Genomic DNA, 20,417 nt, shown 5'->3' on the forward strand with positions numbered 1-20,417 from the left:
AACGTGTTAACTCCTTCATACGCTGCTGAGATGGCATCTTCCTGTGTCAGCAAAACAGCGCCAGAGCTCCGGCACGTTCCCACTGGGCTTGGCTGGGTGAAGCATTCTCTCCCTGCACCTCGCTGGACTCAGCAGGCTGCCAGGCTGCAATACCTCGATGCGCCTTTCCAAGAGCAATAACCCACCATCACGCCCAGCCGGGAGTGAAGCAAGTGCAGAACTGACAACGGGGCTATTCCTTGGCTTTTAGGCTTGTGTTTTCACACCTGTGACACTTTAGTATTTGTGCTCTGAGTCACGCAGTCACTGAGGTATGCTATCCTCATGTGAGGCAAGAAACCATCACAGGGTGCCAGGAGAGACTCTTTCCACGTTACTAAATCCATTTTCCCCTTCCAGTGGCAGCTCACACAACATGGAGTAATACAGTGTGTTGGATTTTTTTTTCCCAAAGATTTTACAAATCTTTTACAAAGATTTCATCTTTGTAAATATTATTTATTTATTTTTAAACTAGGAGGTGATTCTGCAAGGCAGAAAGCAGAAGCAGGTCCCCTCAGCATCAACAGGGTTTGGGCATCCGATCTTCCCATGAGTTCTTGCATCTCATCCCAGATCAGCTCCCTTCCCCTGTTCCTGCAGTCGCTCTCCACTGCCAGGGAAGAGCTTTCTGCTGAGCGTGGCTCAGCCCTTGCCACATGCCTTTCAGAGGTTTCAGATTCAACACTTCAACGTGTTTGTCCATTGCTGTTAGGTAACTGCTGTTAAGCTGCTACCTGAGCTTTATCTTAGTCTTGGAGATCTCATGGGTAGGGCTTGTTTTTCACTTTACCTAGAATAACAAGTCCCAGCCCTCTATTTGGGTCCCTAACAGCAATAAAGAATAACTGAAGTGTTTACCTCAGATTACATTAATCACATTAGGCCAATGCTGAGAGAGTGCTGAATACTTACACTTTGATTTATATTTTCCCTTGTGGTGTCGAGTGACATCAGATGATGCTTTTAATAAGCACCAGGAATTTTCACCAGGCCAGCTCATGAAGCGGGGAGGGAAGCACACCCTGCATGACTGATGGTTGGATTTGTTTTCCGCCTAAGCGAAGTCCAGGCTGGGGTTTACATGCCAGCTCTGTGGAGGTGCTGAGCAACCACAACTCCCACTGAAAAATCCATTTAGCACCCCTCAGCAGCTGGCACGCTGGAATTTGCGTGGATAAACAGTATAAGGATCTCGGGGTTTAGCAGATGAGTCGTAGGTGTTCAGCACTTTCAGCATTTGCTTCCTTAAGCACAAGCACTAGTTAAATCCGCATAGGGTTCGAGCAAAGGGTGTGGAGGGAGGAGAAGAGTGAGTAGACTGACTTTATCACAGCCTTTTTATTGATTAGGGCCCAGCAGTTATCCTATTTATGGTGTGGGAAAAACAGGCAGTCCGGGCCTTGTAGGTATTTGAAACATAATGAAGTCCACCCGCTGTTTTCTGCTGTGCCACTGCTAATCTCCATAGCCTTTAGGTACAAAGACTGGGACCCATATTACCAAGCTTTAGTCATCCAGAAGTGAGATATCTGGTCAGGCAAACTGTATTCATTCTCTCTAGTGGGAGTGATGAGAGAAAGGCACCACCAGAGGGTGATTTGTCCCCTCCTAAAAGAAGTGTCTATAGCGTGGGTTGCCTTCTGAAGGCGCCCGGTTCTCCCTGCTGACTCCAGAGTCACTCTTGGTGACCAGGTTAGACTAGGTCTGCCTTTCAAATAATTACACAAGAAAGATTCCACCCAAACACCTCAGAATATCAGAAAACTGATAGAAGCGACGAACTTTGATGGCACCATTTCTTTCTACAAGATCAGTGCCTCTTAAATTTATGAAGTAGGGATGAAAGGTGCAGGGTCTTTGTAGTCTTCTTCAGTTTGAATTTTGTTTTGACAATTTCTTTTTTACTTATTTTTGATGATTTCTGATAAGGCAGGATCTGGAGAAACCAATTTTATAATGGACCTCTCAGAGGTTGTGTCACATCAGCTTGCAAGGAGATGTGAGAGCAATGATAGCTGGAATAGTTGTTTCCTCCAGTGCTGCAGATCACCCAGCAGTACCTTTTATCTGGCTTGAACATGACTAAATGATCAGAATTTTGTCTAATCAGTCCAAAAAACTAAAAAATGGTTACTGGCTTTATTATGCCGGTCACAGGAGAATAGATTACACACCTTTTCAAAAATTCTTACATTTTTTGAACAAATATGGTCCTTCATAGTGATTTTGAAGTTGAAGACTACTACTAGTCGAAGACTTTGTGCCACCTGAGTATGATATTTCTGACTTAGCGTTGAATTCTCCAAAACTGTATTTGCCATCTTGTGGAACCCTGGTCTCAGTTTTGACATTCCCAATGAGAAAGGTCTACATTTACACTGAAATTCACGAGGAGAGAATGGATGTGGCTTATTATAATCCAATATGCCCCAGGAAGGGGGTTTATTTCTTAGAACCACGTACATGGCCACACTAGTTGGTTACAAAGAGCCCTCTCACACAGCTATATCAAAGTTTGCTGGAGCAACAGCACAAACCGAAGAAGGTTCTGCCCTTTGGCTCCCACCCACCACCTCCTGCTTTCCCTCCATGTCTCACTGTCCATTTGCACTGCTGCAGCTGTTTGCAGGGCAGCGCTAAGAATGGGAATGCCACTGGAATGACATCAATTTGTTGTTGTTGTTGTTTTTGAGTTGAAGAGTGATATTTTTAACCTGGACCATTTGAATGATTTGATTCCAACACAGCCCAACAAGCAGCTGCATCAGCACAACTGCCATGCCAGTGGTGGCATCTAGGCAGGAATAAGAGGCAGGGTCATTTGGCAAAAAACTCCTGTACTCCTAAACTACCTTTGATGCCAAAAAATAATAAAATAAAAAAAAAAACAAAAAAAAAACAAAAAAAAAGGATCTACACCCTTAGAGGTATATGAGCTACGCAATGCCTTCACTGACTCCTTTTGATACAGCACAATCGCAAGAGTGAATTTGTAAGAAAATATGGCTCTTGGAGGGAGAAGCAGTGAAAATACAAACTTCTTAATTCTACGGTTTCTGTAGCCTCAGAAAAGGAGTGAGAAATTAAAGTTAATTCCCATATTTTTTCTAGCTTGTTTAGAAACAACCCCCAGTGTTGACAAGAAGAGGCATGATTAAAAAATGCTAGCTGGTCGCAAAGCCATCACAGAATCTGTAGGCTATGTTTGTCTGCCTCAAATGTCAAGTGTTACACTTCTGGCACTCAACACTTCCAGGCAGCGGAAACAAAGGGAGCACAACAGGTTATTTTTAAATGGTTTAAACTTTAGTTCAAGCATTTTGTTTTCATATTTTTAATGCAGTCTAGCTCCTTCAGCAAAACACCTGGCAGCTGTCACATATATCACAACAATACTCTTTCAAGCTAAGAGGCTGCTTATTTTGCATGGATCTTTTCTTTTTATTAGTAGGAACCAACAGAATATTCTCTAAATAATTGCTACGATTACCTGCTACAAGAACACATATGGTGGCAGTCTAAATAATATGCAAAGACATATTGCATATTATCAATGGAGACAAGCTCCATCAATCACAGTACTAGCTATGTCACTTTCTTAATAGTGGTTGACAATGAATTTTAAAAGTATATTGGGAGCAAATGCTTTACTTTAATAGATTTTCCTTATATTACAATTAACAGGATGTGGCTAATGTCTATTGCAATGTCTCTTGCATAATGACCTGGTGATTTGATGTCTTTAAAGACAACAAATGTAGTTCAGAGGAAAACAGCCCACATAACTTATTTTGGTGTAGGGTTTGCACATCTCCCACAGGATACCAAGGTCCAGGCACTTGAGAGAGTAGTGAAAACAGTTTTAGAGAACGGTGTGAGAGGGTGGCTTTCTTCTAGCTGGCAGCTGGGAAAAATGAATTCCCTTCTCTCTGTAACCAATCTTTTTCACGACTCGAACAACAAAAAAAGCCAGAAATAAGACACATTTTCAATATTTCACTCATTGCTGCACCTTATTGGAATTACTTTTTCTTGAGAGTAATTAACTACTGATCTGCATAAAAAGTAGTGTCACTACTGACCAGGAAAATGAAGAAAACCCAAGAGGGGAGTCTTACAGACATGAATGTTAAGGCTCAGTCTTTCCTGGATTTATCCACACATCATTCTTTGTTGCTCTGATGGAGAAGTTTTTGAGGACCTCCTGATCAATGAGTCATCTATTCTAAACATATCAATGAGCCATCTATTCTAAACACATAATTTCTGCTGTGTTTCCAGTCCTGCTGGACAACTGTCTAGCAAAGGAAGAATCACCTTGAGAGGCTGCAGGAATAAGTGGCAAGCACTGGCGACCAGTGCCAGAAAGCTACTCATGGCTACCAGCTCTCCCCTCTTCCTCCTACTTCTGCTTCATCAGATAAGCAGATATTACTTCACACCAACAAATTAATCATGAAGTAAAGACCTTCCAAGAATGTCTCTGTGGTACTAACCCATCTAAGCCATGTTAGAGAAACTTTGCTATTAACTTTCAGGGAAAAGGAGCAGATCTAGTAATGGTTTAACGTCATGTTTGTCTCTCTCGTATATTCTTTCCTTTGAGTAATGTGGATTGTTGTAAATTAAAGCTTTTTCTTCCTCTGCAAATGGTATTTTTGTAGAGCCAATGAATGAGACACAGTGCCAGTTCAGACTGACTCACACCAGAGCTCCATTCACTGGATCAGATAACAGAGCCAGCATAGCGGCGAGGTGTGTAGACACATAGCATGCTTTGGAGGTTGGAGCACTGCTTATTCTCACATCACGAGTGGCTGACTTCGTCGGGTTGGTGTGAGTGAGTGTGGGGTGAGCTGTCCACAGCTCACATTCTCTGAGAGACAAAATTACACTAATGGGGATGCAGGAAGAAAAGCTGCAACGTCAGCTCAAGCAACTGGTTGCCATTCCATAAAGTCACCGTGTAGCAGAAACAGAAAGTCTTTGCCACAGTTAAAACACGTCTCCTTCCTCGCCTGTTGCTTCTGCCCCTTTTCTTCTGTGTGCTTGTTTTTCCGTGTGTTCGGTTGCCCAGATCTTCTCCTTAATTCAACCACAGCAATTGAACCTGGTAGCCAAGAAATGTCTCTACTCCAGTAATAATGCATTGCTCCGCTAGCAGCACTGTGACTGCCTGGGCAGATGTCTGTGGCATCACGTCTCACATCACAGTCTGTGCTCACCCATTATTAGCAATGCTGGCCTGCTCGCACACTGCTTGGCCAACTTGTGTGCGAGGTATTAAATCAAGCTTCCTTCTGCCCATCTCGCACTGCTCCCAGGTGAAGTCTGAGGAAGCTGTGATAAATACTGCTCTTAAAGCCTCGGATTCAGTCACGGTTATTGACCTGGTTATTATTGGTGTGGAGTACAGACCACAGGCAGCTGTCATCAAGCTTGGAACTTACCTGCACCTGGGCGGACACATATTCCATTAAAAAAATCTATTTATTTTATAAAATGAAATTATAAAATTGCACATAAATATAAAGATGAATGCATTTGAAAAAGTAAATCTGCTGCCCGTCATTGAAAAGCTCACCCTTACTGAGGGAGGAAACAACAGCCACCTTTCCTCAGTAAGGCATTTTGTAATAGAGCAAATCAAGCAGCAAGTGTGTTTCATCATGAAAAATAGCCACTTCTTCTGTGAGCAGAAGTGCTGAGCCAGGAGTGCTCTAAGAGACCAGGTCTGTTTATCAATCACCACCTCTGGCGGTGGAGATAGGCTCAGGCAGATTTTATAGGGTGCTCTCTAAATGAAAGAGAACAATAGGAAATTCAGATTGCTTATTCTCCAGCACTGTGAGATCCTCATTCTCTGTTCAGTGAAAGGAGAAGTAGGCGTGACATCTATGTGGGACATCTAAAGCCTCGTTTGGATATCATGGCACCAATCTATCTCCATTGGACAGAAATCCGGGATAACAGGCTGTCTGAATTAGTCACTAGTCTCTTACTTAATGACCTGAAGATTATTCTAAAGATGCCAGGAATAAAAACCACCTGAGAAGGGATCTAAGACTGAATGAGTGCTGTGTTTGATATGGCCCTCTCCTTCTCTTTCTTTTTGGATGTACACCAGCCATCCACCCTGCCTCTCCATGTCACCGCCGGGTGGGTGGGTGCTGCAGGGACCCGTGCTCCAGCCCCTCGCCTGTTCTGCAGCCAGCAAAGCCTAGAAGTGGCAGGATGCAGTATTCAAACACAAGGGCCCAGCTCTAGTTAACTTCTAATTACTGCCAGTAGGACTTTCACTGTAGCTAGTCGGATAGGCTGGTGTTTAAATACTGATCCAGCTGGGAGGGTTCAGAGACAACAGGCACTGCTTTACGTGGCTGAGTTCACAGCTACACCGAAAGCCTGAACTGTCTCCAGGTAGCGGGATGACAACCGACCAAATATTTTACAAACAGGCGGCTTGTGTTGTTGTGACACAAATCGACCACAACATGATGTAAACCAGCAACTGCTCATCCATGATTAAGAAATACTTTTTGTTTACACTCCATTTTCCTTTCAGAATGCCTTAACAGCGAACAGAGTGAGCAATGCCTTGAGGAAGAGGCTTAGTGGAGGTTGAATTCGGTATTTAAATGAGCTAGTTTCTGAAAGACAGCATCTAGGTGAGCCTGGCTTTGTATTAACTTAAACAGCAGAAATAATTTTGCCCATGCTGTCATTGTTGAGTCCTATTGCTAGTAATGGACTGAAAAATGAAATATACATAAATCAGATGGTACCTATGACTCACCAGACAAATCGCAGACCAGACTATTCAAGGTAAAACTTCAGGTGAAATATTTGCCACTCATATTAATTATGAGAAACTGTTGTCTGAAAGCTGGCCCTAATACATTGCCCTTACGACTCATCACTGAATCACTCAGATAATTCTCAGAAGCAAGGGAAAGTGAGGTGTTAAAAGAGGAGCAATCAAGACTTTCCTGATTTTCTCTGCATGTGTTCACTAAATTAAGGAAAAAAACATCTCACCTTAAGCACAAAGTCAAGATGCAAAATGGAAATTTACAAGCAGAATTTGCTACCAACTAAATACCAGCCTGACTGGCCTCAGACCTGAACATTACGCCTGAGTCCCAGCTCGGTTAGCCAACTTATGAAGAAGCACAAGCAGAATTTTGAAAATGTTAACTGAGGGTTTTGCATCTAAGGTCTGCCCTATATTTTAGCTACAGGTTGAACACTTTTTTTTTCACATGGTGAAATTTAAGAGACGTTTAGGAAGAAGCTTCAAAGAGAATTCAGCTAGGGCTTGCAGGCTAACTGGTTCAGGGGTCTTCTGCAAAAGGCTCAGCTTTACTGACAGTAGATGACCCATTTTTCATTCAGTCAAATTGGGCAGATTTTTTAAGCGTACAAGCATGAACCCATCCAGTCTTCTACCTAAGATACAGTCCAAGTATATCCAGAGGTAGATGTTAAACATCTAGTAGCATTTTGCTCTCTGAACTCCCAGGCCTTCCACTAACACCAAGTACAGTTGTTGAAGGGAGCAGAGAGCTTTTGGAGCAGCAGCTGGCTTCCTGGGGAGCACTGCCTGGGCTACCTCTGCTGCTGACACACTTCTGGTCCTGCTCTGGGGACAAGCTGTGGGGAGGCTGTGTTGGGTGGGCCAGAGGGGAGAGGGAGATGCCTTGCTCAGCATCACTCCCCCAAAATCCAGCCTTGTGAGGCTGTCTTCTCTCAAGCAAGCCATCCCCTCTGTGGGGGCTGTTGGCTTTAGGAGGGTGACATAGCTTGCTTACCTGAGCAGACTGGCAAGACTGAGTTTCCGTTTCACAGAAGAGAAAGGAAATGGTTATTTGCACAGCCAGGCAGTCATTCCAGAGCAGCACTGCTCTAAAATGTAGAGCCACACCTCTTAAAGAGCGATGGAGGAGCAGAGGCACATGAGCAATGAACACAGCCTGATCTTAGGCTTATTTTCATTTTAAATTGTCTTATTTCGTCCACGTTGCCTGCATATTGACATGACAACCAATTGGCTAAAGCTTAGCTAAATACTGACCCCCCTGGCATGTGATTTAAAGCTGTCTTGTGGAAAAAAGTATGAAGGATCACCAGCTGAAACTGAAGCGTTCAGCAGCAGGGCAAAGACAGCTACGGTACGTGAATACAGAGAGGTCCGTCCCTATGGTAATTTTGGCAGATGGCATAAGGTTGCAAGCAAGTAATAGAAAATTTTAAAACTAATGAAACAAGATTAACATAGGCCACTCTATTAGTATTTCTCCTCCCAAACAGCTCAGTCCTGATTATATTTTATATCCTCATGGAATTAAAGCACTGTACTTACTGGCAGCAAAGGGAAATTAGATCAGAATATTGTTTGTGTATGATTAACTTGCATTTCCTTTCAAACTGTTTGTGTGTGCCTGAGTCCTCCGGAACCACAGACAGACACTTCTCGATGGGAGATCTGAGCAACAGCCTATGGGGTCCAGCACTTTCTTTGGGTGAAATAAACTGGATAACCAGAGACCTAGGTGAATACAAGGCTTTCATAAACTCTCACAAATGTACATGATGTCACTGCGTGAGAGATGTTGCCTACAAAATTTGGAGTAGGAAAAAATGAACAAACTCTTCCTTATTTATGTATCCACTGCCTTCTATTTAATCAGACTTAAGTAATTTGAGCAGATATAAAGTCTTGTGGGATCTGCCCTCTGCCAGTGACAACACAAGAAGGTTTTGCTATACAATATCCATCCCTACTGATTCTGGAATTCCTCTATTACAAGCTGAGGGACAGAGTGGTTCCAAAAGTGAAGGCAATTTTAAGGATTACACATGCCTGGAAAGTTCTCCTACTGTTCTTGATGTGCACGGCTTTCTCCAGCTGTCAGAGGGCTGCACAAGTGAACTAAAGGGCAGAACTGAGGGCTAGCTTTTCAAGTTTGGTTGCCTGAAGCTGGGCCGCAAGATGGGCTTGACAGCTGGGAGTATTGAGCATTTGCATTTGTAGAAGAGACAGATATTCAGCAGTCCTAAAAAACTGTCTTACTGCTAAGAGTGACTCAATGTATATCTGGAAGGCAGATTTACATGAGACTGAAGGTCCATATCTCCTCCAGGTGCCCCAGTCCAAGGGTTGGATGTCATGAGCATTTATAAAGCATACACACTGTTCTTCATGTGTCTAAAGCTTCAAAACTATATGCCATTAGAAGCATCCTCCAAGTATAATGAGCACAAGGACACATGCCTGAGTCCTGAAATGCCAAGCAGTTGAATGAGTTTCTTAAATCTAACGCACAAAACATGCACTTTTCTTCCTATCCCACTTAGCCTGTCTTCTGAGACCGAACACATGAAGACAGTTTCAGACTGGGTAGAGGCTTGCTTCACCTCCCTCTGTAACTTGTCACACACACCATCGCTAAGCTTTCTTGTTTTTGTTTTGGACTCCGAGATCTGTTTCTCCTGTGCGCTGGGATGGGCTGCTTGTTAATGCCGGTGCCATCCTCCACTAACACAGGGCTCCCCGCGGGGGCGAGGCAGCGCACGGATCTATTCCTGCTCCCGGTGTTCCAATCATTCACCCCTGGCTGTCAGCCGCAGAGGCTCGGATTCACCGCGTAACATCTCCCTAACTTCAGATGCTGAGCAGAGGCACCTGGGGTAAGAGCGATGTCACCTCAAACTCAGCAGGTGGATGTGAAGAGGGTGCCAAGAGCGCAGCAGCCACTGTTAGAGAGATGCCCCTCTCCCTCCATCAGCTGCAGAAGCCGCTTGCGGTGACTATGCCCCTAAATTCCTCGCTCCCTGGAGTGGGATGTGTCTGTAGTGCGGAGGTCCCTTTGTGTGAATCACCTCATGCTGCCCCTTCTTAGACCAAGCAGGCTGTAAACCCGTGGGCTGCACCTCCTGCTGCCCGTCCTGACTGATCCGCCCTTCTGTGTGCCGGAGGGAATGTCGCCGATACCACGGCTCACAGCGAAGTGAAGTGACCCTTCAGTAAAGTAATTGGGGGTACTAATAGGGAGAACTGACTTCTTGCTGCTCAAACACAAGGAAATCCCTATCGGTGCATTCGACTGAAATAGCCTGAAAATAAATCGTACGCTGCTTTTATGACAGTTGTGCAGCTTTATGTTATTATTATCATCATCATTATTCTAAATTATTATTACCGTTTTTATTTCCAGTAGTTTTGTTATTTGGCTTTCAAACAAAAAGAGAAAAGGGCAGTGACCTGATATTTCACATGACAGATAAAGACACATAAAGTGTCTAAACAGCCACCTCACTACACATGGGGAAGCAAATCATTTTCATGCAAATAGAGTCTGCGACCAAAATGTCTTTCTTCCTCACCTCCCTTCTATTTCATGATTAAATAAATCATAAAGCTGTCACTAGAGACCACACAAAAAGAGGTCTCAAATGGTTGAAATGAGAGCCTTCTGCATTGGTCTATTTTTAATTTCAAAAGGTATTTTGAATTAAAAAAGAAAGAGAGGGGGAAAAAAGAGCGTGATGCTATTCGCATGCCTGATTTCCCAGGAGTACAAGCAAGCTTTATGTCCTCTTGTAATAACACAACAAATTTTCAAAACCAAACACAAATGAATGAAAATTAAACGGTGCTCCGTAAATTTAATTGAGATTCACAGTGTCCGATGCTTTTCAAATTCAAATTACCACCAGACAGCGCAGCCTTTTGCATAACTTATGCAGATAAAGCATAGATGATAGCTTCTTTTTCTCTATTTTTTTTATTTTTTATTTTTTTAAGGAGAGAGAGACTTCAGTCCTAGTGGTGGAATTTTTGCACGTAAAAGCTGAATAGTAATTTACCATTTTTCACAGAAGCACCATATCGTGTTGTACAGTGCTTAGAGAGCAGTACATAAAATGAGCAGGGAAAAACAAGCATTTTTGTATTGAATAATAGACCAAAACGTTTTTTTTTCCTGTCATTAGAGTGAACGCTCAAAGGTAACTACTGTTGCTTTCTGTCAGAGGTCTTTGGTCTTTGGTAAATAAGATTAAATGCTCCAGTGATAACATAATTCTCTGCAGATCAGCCATATCACTTTGGAAATTGAATATAAATATATAGCTTACCTACAGAGGGTGTGAATTTGGAGCTGGAGGAACTAAATCATGGACCTTGTCTACAAAAAAGGAGCTACTCCAGAATAGAAGTTAAGGAACAGTTAAGGTCTAACCTACAGTTGTTCTGTTTTCAGGACAACTTCACTGTGTAGTGAAGCTCCTAGTCCTTGATCTTGTAGATATTTCAGCTGTAATTAGTGTGATGTAAGGAAAAAAGCCTTTGCCTACAGAAAACCGTGTACTAATCATGCTTTTTGCTGTGCCTCAGTATAGACTGGACCTTCTCAGTTTGGATCTACTTGGGGGCAAAAAAGGGGAAGAAAAGAAGAAAAAGAGTATTCACAGCCTGCACTGGGATCCATGTTTTGGAAGCAGCCCCTCAATTTAGGACATGCCCACTAAAAACCGGGGGATGCAAAATCCAGCCCTAGCTTGCTCAGCCTTATTGCTACGAAAAGCCCCTTTTCAAGACAATTTTTTTAAGCGCAGATGCTTAAAAGCACACGCACAGCCTTGGGTGGTATCTGTGCAATGGCAGTCCCATCTAGTGTGTCTGGTGAGATTTAGCAGTGCTGTCATCTTCCACCCCGTGTCACCGCAGGCTTGGGGCACCTCCTTCCTTCTAGTGAGCCCTGCTGTGGGCACCACTATGCTCATTTTTGGTGCTTTTTCTAGGAGAGGAAGCTGCTATGTTGTTGTGATTCACTGACGAAAGCACTGCTCATAAGCAGTGCTCTCGAGCCCACAGCTATGTCTCTGCATCCTTTAGGGGCAGTTATCGGGAGTGTTTGTAACCAAACAACCCTGGATGCTTCGAGAGGGTTGGGCTCATCCCGCACAGCGTGGGGATGTGTTTCAGGGCCACGTTGGATGGCTTGGGCTCTTCTCCTCGGAGGGGACAGGCTGCTTCCCGGGATAGGGTTATTCGGTGGAATTTTCTTCCTGATGTTTACCCCTCTGATGAAAACCATCACCCTCCAGATTTTCCTCCCTGATTTGTTGGATTTAACAAGCTCAGCTCGTCACACCTCCCGTCAAACCTCAGCGTCTCCATCCTGCTGGTCAACTGAACAGCAACTGAAATAAAAGCCCATGGACCTGAGGAAGTAAATTTCCCTGTCCATTTTGAACCACGGGGATGCAATGTTTAACCATGCAGGAGTAAGCTGAAGGGTGGAGTTCTGAAGGTGAGAGGAAGAAATGCTTTAGGCAGCTTGACTTGTGAACCAGCATGATGTTTTTGGATGGGGGGGAGGGGGGAAAAAGGGAAAACTTCCTTTAAGACCATATAGGAACATCACCAGAGACACTATTTGAACTGTTAGTTAACGGTAAAATGAAATATTTCCTACCCATGAAAGAACAAATGTATTGAATCAGATTCCAAAGATGATGTAGTATGATAAGAAATGCCAAAAGTGATATGCAGAATGCTAACTCCTGTGAGAAAATAAGAAGAATGCTTCACCAGCATTGTCATAACATGAACTCGTCGTTACCACTAAGCTCGGAGAAAAAGCTCTGTTTCCACAACACTTTTCCATGACATTCTTTAAATGGAGCAAGGGAGTAAAAACAGCAGTGTAAGGAACATCAGCCAGGATTTTTGAAAAATCAACCTGTTTGTCATTTGAGAGTGGGTTGTGTCAAAGTCACATGCAGGAAGGAAACAAAGCTGAAGTTCACATACTGAAAAATGACCAGTGGCACGCGACAGAGGCCATTTTGCTCACGATGCAGACTCATTTCAGCTCAGATCCACAGCTCTGATATGGCATCATTCCTCCACCCTGCCTAGCTTGGTCACTCCAGTTTTCCTGTTCTTCAGCACACTCTGCACCCTCCAGCTCCCCGTGCTTTCCCATTCCTCCCCTTGCCTCCAGCCCAGGGGCAATCCCATCCCCAGCTCTTTCTTCCCCCTATCCCCAGAACCACGCGCTACTCTTCTCAACCTCCTGCTCCTCCCAAAATATCAGTGTCACTCCTGATCCTAGAAAATATCAAGACACAGCACCCACAGATCCACACAACCCCAGGCACTGGCATCTTTCCCACTCGCTTGTTTTCACTCCCCGTACCCGGCCATGAAGAGAGCTGGGTACCACAAAGCAGCTACGATGTGACTGGAAACCACGTTTCAGAAGTTTGGCCACACCAAACATTAGTTTTGCTCCTCTTCTTGTTGCTGGTAAATTGGGACCCAAGGAAGCAGACCAGAATCAGGCAAACCCAGTAAGGATTTTACCTGCCTATGGGCTTGGGTGCCCATTCATTAGTGGAACTGATATAAAGAAACAGCAGCAACAGATTTCATTGTGAATTTACCTGCTTTTCCCAGTTCATTCAGAATATACTTGGAATATACTTAAGAAGACAAAGTCATAGAGGATTTGATAATGTTTAAATATATATATATATTTATTCCATATTCGCATCAAACCCTGACTTGAAAAATAACTGCTGGAATTTGTGGGTCAAAGTTTTCTCTTGTTATGACTGAAGTCACTGAGAATCCTCCCACCAAATTCAAGTGTCACTGCATAAAGCCTTCAGCCGACAGTTAAATGCCCTTTTTATCACATCTGTATGAAGCCCTTCTTCTAATTTTTTGCCCACCACATGACGATTTATTATCGAAGAGCTGCTCATGTATGCTGAATGGTCAACTTTAACTTTTGAGGAAACAGCACCGAAATTTTTACTACCCACTTGTGCTTTTCCACATGCAGACACATACTCTCCTCCCGTCACATATGTACAGGTAATATCTTTTTAAGTCAGACAGCTTGAGCCTGACTTCTGCAAATCAGGACAGTCTGATTTGGAGTGCTGCTAATGGGCTGGTTGTCACCCACTAGAGCAGGAGCAGGTGTGATGCGCAAATACTTCACACACAGCCCCCTCAGCTCTGTTTCTTGAGTCCTTGACCCATGCAAAGTTTACACACATATGCAGAAGAAACAATATTTAAATTCAGGTTATCAAAACTCTAACATTGTCATTTTAAGAGAAACAACCTCTTATAGTTTAGCACATGAACTTCTGAAATCTCATCATGCTGCTGGCAGTCCAGCACAGAACTGGAATATGTTATTGTCATGCTCTCCTTTAATCAAGTCACAAGGAGGAAACCCTCTGCAACACATCTGAACCCAGTAAATCGTGCTGCTTACTGCCTGGCCACCAAACACACAAGGAAGCACCAGGTATTTGCATGGTTTTGTGTTCACAGGGAAAAGCTGTACACTCCAGTTGCAGCCACCAAGCCGCAAAAGGCAAAGCCAAGCTGCAGCTGCTTAGCCAGTGGTGTACACGTGATGTGCACAGGCTATCAACAGGTGATGAGAATAATCTCATGCATGGGATCTGTCTGCCGCTAACACATGCAAACTTCTGATGGGCAGAGGCATCACAGCCTTTCTGACAGCTCCTGAGAGCGTGTGCAAGCAACTCAGGTTAGGTGCGCTGGCAGCTAAGCACAAACGACTGCTGGCATGCTCCTCTGAAGCTGACAATCAGCCTGTCACATATTCCAGTCATCTGTAAACCCAGGGGACTGGCCAAAACGACGATTTAGGCTGTTTCGATATTTCTCAGATTATTCTTTAGCATGCAGAGGAAAATTAAGTCAGGTTTTCCTCAACAACTGCTGCACGCCACAACCCTCTGGGGTGAGCGCGGTGGCACTGACCTTGGACGTCGCTGCAGTGGCATTACTTTCCTTACCGCTCCCCGGCGCGCTCTCCTCCACTGCTGCCGCTTCCGGGGCTTCTGCCTTCTTTGCACTTGTTTCCAGAGAAACGGGAGCCCCTACTTTCCCCAGCCCGCTCCCGGGGGTTGAGCTCGGGCTGCTTGCTTGCCGCGGCTGAGCCTTATACCAGCTAGGGTAAAACAAGGGGTCGACGGTTTCTGCCGCGGGTGGCACTGGACTGTCAGACTCTGCAGTCTGTTGAGAGCCACTTGGTGTCACAACCTCATCCTTAATCAGGACAGATAAAAAGAAGAAGAAGAAGCAGAGTGCACCGCGTTACCTTCCTGCCGTAGCCAACGTTTCTCTGCATGCCGTGTTTGTTATATCTCACTGCAAGGAATGTATTTGTCCTAATATAAGGTCCAAAAGAATTACAGTCAAAATGCACAGCAAAAGTAACTAACATTTGAGTAACACGGATATGGCAAAGAATATCTGAAAAATAAAACAGGAGGGCAGAATTAGCAGGGAAGGGGACCCTGACTGAGAAAGGAGTGGGCAAGCTGTTCCTTAATCCATATTGTTGTACATTTTGGGCCTCATTTTAAACCCATTTCTAAATCAGAAATAACTCTCTGGAAGTCAGCTGAGGCACGCGGTGTTAATAATGGGCACCGGAGGAGAAGGAGGCCCCGCGTTTCAAATATACTGTCCAGGGAAACTCCAGTACAGGGATAGTGTTGCCTGCCAAATTACAGGTTCTTGATTAGTTACTGTATTTCATTACATACACAGATAAAGACACAATTAAACCCCCAAAATATAAGAAATCTTGCATAAGAGCCTCATGAACTGTCACCAGCCATGAGGAACAGGTTAGGTGCCTTTGAATGGTGTTTTGGGTCAAGAGCAATGCATTTGCCAACAAAACTGTTGATATGAACAGTCAGATAAGGAGAATACAAAGACACTGGACAGAAACATTTGCCCACCAGCCTTGCTATCAATACGCTAACCAACCTCAGTCACACTTTGCTGGGAAGAGGAGCAGTTGGCTGAACTGCACCTCTCTACTTGCACCAAGCTCTCGGGCTCACCCGCACGGTATCTGCTATCACCGCTCCATTTCTACTTTGCCTTTCTCACACCGGAAGGCAAAAGCTGAGATACAGGTATCCCACACCCTGCAACACCACATGCCATGGTGTAATGCACATCTGACCAAGTCATAATGGCATTTCACAATTGCTGCAGCAGCATGCAACACATTTTCCATTTTAGCTTTAGAAACAAGTGAGGGACTTGACATTAGTGGTCCGGCTTTCTTAAGTCTAATTCTTGTCTGAATGTAAAAGTACATCAGTTATGCTACAGAAGTTTAGCTGAATTGGTGCAAATCTTCAGAAGACAAACTTAAAAAAAATCAATAAAACCTGACTTAAGAGCATCTTCACACAACTGGTGCAAACCCATGTATGCTCTTAAATCAAAGCAAGAATCAATCTATATTATTTATTTTCCTTTGTTTTATGTGGAAAGCTTGCAGTAGTTAACAATTCACCAGTTGCTCTGTTGTTTTCACACTGACCTCTCCAAATACCATCAGAGCTGTCTTCAGCCACTCAGCAACTTCACTGGGCAAATTGCACAAGGGCAGAATCTGCTAAATTAGTTGTATCTATGGGCAGCTAAAGTAGCATATGAAGTATATTTTTTATATAGTCTTTTAGAATATGCAGCAATTATAGCCTCATTCTAATCACATTCCTTAAGTAAAAGTGCTGGCCTAAATTATTCACACACTGAATCTGTTTGCTGCCAGGTTGTAACGTTGATAGGTTAAAAGCAGTTCCCTCTTCTGTTTGGTGTGTGATATCCCTGCATCCACCTAGATAATAGCACTAGGATGACCAGACCAGAAGAAGGTAAGTGCCAGTCCCAGTAAACAAGATTAGAGGTACGATCTAAAAACTGCTGGTGGAAAGCTCACTGAATCCACTGGGGATGCCAAATTCTCTTAGTATAAATATTTTAACAACCATTTCATTTATAACAGTTAGTCTGAGTTAAAACACAGGACACAGCAAGCAGAACATCCATTATTATGTGCTTAACTCCCAAATTGAATCTCTTTTATTTATATCTTACGTATCCCACATATATCCTGGTTTATATAGCGAGGCAATTTTTTGCCCATCAAGCAATCTTTACGCAGGACAGGGTACAGTCATGTACATCTGTGAAAGGGCAATAAGCAGCTTTGCTCTCCAGTGCCTGGACTCCCTTAGCCGTGCTCCTGAGACACAGTGCCCACAGGCTGCAGGAGAGGGTTTTCTGGCTCTGCCAGACTGCTCAGCAGAGCTGGCAGGGCAGCGGGGCAGCGGGGGCAGTTACCTGGCCAGCTGGGGGGGCAGGCTGTGGTGCTGGGGCAGGTTCGGCTGGGGGCTCGCCTGCTGCACTCTGTGGTTCAGGGTCCTGCTGAGGCGGCTGTGATGCTCTCTCAGCCCCTTCCTCCTCCTCCTTCTCTTCTTCCTCCTCTTCCTCTCCTGACGACTCTGTGTGGACTTCATCCAAATCTTCCCCATCCACTGTCTCCTCCTCTTCCTCTTCCACCTCCTCCTCTAAGGGACAAGTGTAAAAGGAGCACCACGAGAAGATGACTACAGTCTTTGTGTAATGAAAAGGCCATTTACAGTTGCACAGCAGAACTACTGATGATCCACCTCCCTGGCAGACATGAGGAGCCTGCACGGGGCACGAGCAGGAGCCTCACAGCAGGGAGGACACCAAACACACACTTTTAAAAGTCTTAAATTAGCCCTTCCCATGGGAGGGAGGGCAGAAAGGCCTGTTCTCCTCAGTTATCCTCATGAGGGATTTGCAGTACGGACCTGCGGTCTTTCGTGAGGGGATAACTGGTCTGGCACAATCTACCAGGCAAAAAGTCTCTCTTGCAATTTTATTTGCTTTAAACACGTTGAAGTCATAGTGAATTTTACCAGGTCAGTGTTTTGCAATACTTGACTGTGGAGACTTAGGGTACCAACCTCCCTAAAACCAGACTGTCAAACTTGGTCAAACCAGAGCTTGTACATCCTACAACACATCCTATTTTCAGCATTCGTGGTTGCTCCCTCATTTCCAGAAGGAGCTCTCTAACAATGCATTTTGTTTTGCATAATCATGGTATTCATCCAGACAAACATCAGATACTGTTCAGAGCCATCCTGGTACTTCAGAGAAATAAACCTAGATGGATGCATTAACCTACAAATTGACTGCACTTTTTGCACAGGTTGTGGTTCTGCCTGAGACTGTAGAAGGAATGCAGATCTGCAAATCAAATAACACTCTCGTAATGGAGAAATATGTCTGCAAGCAAACACTCTCCTATAAGCAGAGTGCTAAATCTCTGCTTCCACAACCCCTGCATGCAGAGGACTTCACTGACTGTAGCAGGACTGAAGTCCTGATTGCCGAGGCTTTACTAATGCCTTGTCCCCAGGTGGTGGGTGTCACATTCCCAATCTCGTGGTAGGGTGCAGGAGGTCATAATCTTGGCAAGTGCATGCAGGTGGCAAGTGCACGCAGCTGTGGCTGATCACAGGGACAAACTGGGCATGAGGCTGTGAGCAGAGACTGCCCCTCACAGCACAAATACCTGCAGGTTCGTGGCCCTGTGAGATGGCATTTGATTCTCTGCTGCTAACTGGTGCCATGGCTGGTGTCCTGCTATATGGACCTGGGTGCCAAGTAGAGCTAGTCCATGGGGCCCATCTTACAGACCAAGACCTGCAGCAGGCATGTAGGATCCCTCGTAGGGACCAGCCACATCCTCTGAAGTTAGTGTGAGTTGTGGCATGGGAGCAAGTGATGGGTGCCAGCGGAACGAGTGTCAGGCATTTGCATGAGATTTAACTGGGCTTATACGGGTAAATGTGGGTGTATTAGCAGAACCCTGAGCCATCATGAAAACCAGAGATATCCAGATGGCCATTAGTAGAAGAGATGAGACATCTCCTCTTTTAATAGGAGAGGTCTGCTTATTTGAAACACTCATGTCCATTAATTTCTTGTGGCTTACTCTGTAAGGTAAAGCATAGATGAGCCTAGATTGCAGGCTGCCAGGGCAAATGAAGAATTGCAACTTTGCAAAAGCACGTAGCATGTCATGATGTCACAACAAACGACATCACAAACTGTTAAACGTATGAAAGATGATGACAATCTTTGCTTACTTCTATAACTGTGTTTTTGAATTTTGATTACATTTCTGTTACATTTCTCTATTACTATAAAAGAAAAAAAGGATGTCTTTTCTAAAGAAAGGAGTATGTTTAGTAGTAAACTTTCTATTTCTTTAATGAATTTCTATAACAGACAGGCCATACAACAAGGGCATCCTTTGGGGGGGAAAGGTACTTTATAGACTGAAATAAAAGCTTAATTTTGTGGTCCCTTCACAGGAGGAATCAGTAAAGATCACAGGAGCCTCAGGAAAGTCTTGAGGCTCCATAATAGGTAAAATTAAGGATGTTGACAGGTTATGCGATTTTTAACTGTGATGGATATTTGGTTTTGATTATAATTGAAACAAAATGGTCTAATTAACCTTGAGATGGACAGAAATATCTGATTCAAGTTTTCCTGCTCTGTATCATCATGTAAATTACACACAATTGCTATGTAAGAAAGCAATTTAGGTGAAATAAATGACTTACCTCTGTCAAAATCAATTTCTCTTATTATCTTTTCTTCTCTACTGAGGTTCACAGTGAACTGGTTCATATTTTCATACCCATCCTCTATTTTTTCCATTTGAAATCCTTTAGATGCTTCAGTAATTCTAAAACAGAGAGATTGGTTATTTGCATTTGGATTTGCAGATAAATTTCCAATTTGTAATTAATTATAAAGATCAAATGTCGTAAGTTTAAATACTTACTTTTGTAGCAATGTTTTGGCATTCTGTGAAAACAAAAAGGAAATAACTGACTTCTTAAATGGTTCCATTTTTTGAGAGACTTTATGCATTGAGATCTAATTCTTACACTGGCTGCTTCTAAGTGCACTACTATGGATCTCATAAATGACAACCACAACATCTACAACTGAGATCAGATTTGAATAGTGATTAGTATACAGCTGAGTAATCCTCTTAGTTCATTGAAGATGTTTTAGTTAAAATCTGAATATGACAGCAAATACCAACAATCTCTACAAAAATGAAATGGAGATATTTATACTCTTTTTTTGTATGTGTGTACAGTGAAAAGCAATTGTTCTGTTACCACTTCTAGTCACAATAACTATATCTTTGACTATGCATGACAGCATATTTCTGGAGTCACAAAATTTTATTTGTTTGGAAAGAATATTGTACTCTTCAACAGCAATTCTTTGCTGTTTTTGTTTTTGCTTTCTGTTTAAAAAAGATATTTTCAACCTTTAATATAGAGAAACTGTAACATTGCGGGACAGAAATTCTACACCAGTAAGTTTAGTGAACAGGCTACTAGTGGTTTCCTAATCAGCTATTCTAAGTTTATAGTAA

General features: G+C 43.5%; 1 protein-coding gene across 3 annotated transcripts in view; it reads right to left on the minus strand.

Annotated features, from left to right (window-relative positions):
- Positions 1–20,417, minus strand: part of TRIM55 (tripartite motif containing 55) — a 40,557-nt gene that overhangs the window by 3,908 nt on the left and 16,232 nt on the right. The window contains exons 6-10 of one of the 3 annotated variants that reach the window (XM_083823412.1): positions 19,809–19,831; positions 19,585–19,709; positions 17,258–17,484; positions 14,864–15,151; positions 478–12,612 (exon numbers count right to left, since the gene is read on the minus strand). In XM_083823412.1, coding sequence (XP_083679538.1) covers positions 12,451–12,612; positions 14,864–15,151; positions 17,258–17,484; positions 19,585–19,709; positions 19,809–19,831 — 825 coding nt within the window. In that variant the 3' untranslated portion in view covers positions 478–12,450. Of the gene's footprint in view, positions 1–477; positions 12,613–14,863; positions 15,152–17,257; positions 17,485–19,584; positions 19,710–19,808; positions 19,832–20,417 lie in introns of those variants that run through there. The other 2 variants (XM_083823410.1, XM_083823411.1) reach the window with 2 other exon arrangements.

The sequence above is a fragment of the Anser anser genome (assembly GCF_964211835.1).
Source record: "Anser anser genome assembly, chromosome: 2".
NCBI lineage: Eukaryota > Metazoa > Chordata > Aves > Anseriformes > Anatidae > Anser > Anser anser.